This window comes from Poecilia reticulata, linkage group LG2 (genome assembly GCF_000633615.1).
Source record: "Poecilia reticulata strain Guanapo linkage group LG2, Guppy_female_1.0+MT, whole genome shotgun sequence".
NCBI lineage: Eukaryota > Metazoa > Chordata > Actinopteri > Cyprinodontiformes > Poeciliidae > Poecilia > Poecilia reticulata.
In genome coordinates, this window is record NC_024332.1 from 43,694,952 (window position 1) to 43,697,283 (window position 2,332).

Consider the following 2,332-nt stretch of genomic DNA (forward strand, 5'->3'; position numbering starts at 1 on the left):
CACACACACACACACACACACACACACACACACACACACACACACACACACACACACACACACACGCATACACACAGACACAAACACATGCATACGCACAGACACACGCATGCATACGCACACACACCTACACACACAGACACACACACACACCTGCACACACACACACACATGCATACGCACACACGCATACACGCACACACACACACACAGACACACACATGCATACGCACACACACAGACACACACACACACCTGCACACACACACACATGCATACGCACACACGCATACACGCACACACACACACACAGACACACACATGCATACGCACACACACCTGCACACACACACACAGACACAAACACATGCATACGCACCTGCACACACACACACACACACACACCTGCACACACAGACACACACACACATGCATACGCACACATGCACACACACACACACACACACACGCACGCACACACACACACCAGTTAGCAAACACAACCATTCCTACTGTGGAAAACATGGAACATGATGTTTGCTTCAGGTCCAGGACCAGAAATAAAAAAACAACTAAAAATACTTAAAATAAATGGTTTTGTTTAATCTGCACAACGGTAAACCAAGATGGTCAATTTTAATTAAAACAATAAAGCTGTCAGTTTTCTTTTCTTTCTTTATTTTTTGGACACGATTGATTGAATCTTTGTTGATCCAAAACCTAAAAAGGGGTTTAAAGAAAAAACATGAAATTTTCAGAAACAAAGAACAGGAGTTGGGTCTTTCTTTGTGAGCACTTCCTGTTATTTAATATATATTAATTATAAGTTTTCAGCCATAACTAATTAATAAATAAATTAAAAGCAGATTTGCACCAAAGATGGCAGCGTTGTGACTTCTTTGTTTGCGTATCCTCCTTTATCAATCACCTTCCTACTGATCACCAATCAGAAAAGCCTCAGTTACTCCAGACGAAAACATCGACATTTATTTATTCCGTGAGGAATGTTTGTTATGGGACGTTTTTGTGTGCCCAACCTGAAAGCAGGCGTTCATCTTTTTAAATCATGTTTGAGGTTTTTTTGGGTCTGTGATGTTTTAAAATCTACCCATAAATGGCGGCGGCGGCCATTGTTGCTGCTGTGAACAGAGCGACGTCGGCGTTCTTCCTCTGTGCATCCGGGTCACTTCCGGGTCAAACCGCTCACACTGAAGTCTGATTGCATTTAATAAGAACGACCCTGTGTGAACTCTCCTTCTGTGGAAATGAGCGACACCGGTCCGAAAACTTTGGGAACCAGGTTGGGCTCTGAACTGCGTTGGTTTGGTTGTATTTACCCAGAATGCTCTGCTCTATAGTCCACTTCCTGTTTTTGGAGCAGTTTCCGGTCCGCTTGGCGTTATGAATTAAAACTGAACCAGAGTTCACTTCAACCGAACCCAGACCGACGTTTGAAGGTGAACCAGAGTTAGCTTAGCGTTCAGAGTTAGCTTAGTGTTCAGAGTTAGCTTAGCGTTCAGAGTTAGCTTAGCGTTCACCCAACCCAACCGGACTTTCCATGCAAACGGACTGGAGTCGGGTTGAAGCGGCTTAAAGATGGCTGGTGTGAACGCACCTTTACCGTTCACCAACTCTCTATCCTCCGTCTSCAGCGCTAAATGTTTGCGTTCGGAATCAGCTGCGTCACCGTTTCCTGTTTGAAGTTTCCCAGCATCGAGTTTCTGACGGCGCCGTCAGATTCCCGGCATTTTATCTGAGCTCTGCGCTTCGTGCCGTTAGTTTCTGTGAAACCCGAGAGCGGAGCCGCCCGCCCGCCCGGATAAGTCCGGGTAAACGCAGCTTCTGAAATCTGAGCAGACAGACCGGACCCGGCCGGACCGCTGCGGCGTTTTGTTACCGCCACAGTCAGGAGGAGGAAGTCCAGAAAAACAGTTTCTTTAAAAAGTTTCTGCCTGCAGCTCAATTCAGCTAAACCTGTCAGTTAATAACCAGTTAATAACCAGTTAATAACCAGTTAATAATCAGTTAATAACCAGTTAATAACCAGTTAATAATCAGTTAAACGACTAATCAAAACGACTCAATGATTTCCATTTTCAGGATTCATGTTTTCTCTCTTTTTTACCAAAACTGGATGATAAAAGCCTGAAAAGGCGTAAAGTACCAACAACTGAAGTAAAAGTATTATAAATTATTTTTACTCAGAGGTAAAAAGTAGACATCCAAGAAATTAATCAATTAGGAGTAAAAAAGTATTTGATAAAAAAGATACTCTAGTAATACTACTACTAATCATAGTAATAATAATTATAAAACTTTATTTAAATTGCAG

At 42.9% G+C, this 2,332-nt stretch overlaps 1 protein-coding gene across 1 annotated transcript in view; it reads left to right on the forward strand.

Annotated features, from left to right (window-relative positions):
• srms (src-related kinase lacking C-terminal regulatory tyrosine and N-terminal myristylation sites) overlaps nucleotides 1-2,332 on the forward strand; it is a 24,312-nt gene that overhangs the window by 4,992 nt on the left and 16,988 nt on the right. The window contains exon 2 of the mRNA XM_008404312.2: nucleotides 495-503. Within this exon, the coding sequence (XP_008402534.1) occupies nucleotides 495-503 (9 nt within the window). The remainder of the gene's footprint in view (nucleotides 1-494; nucleotides 504-2,332) is intronic.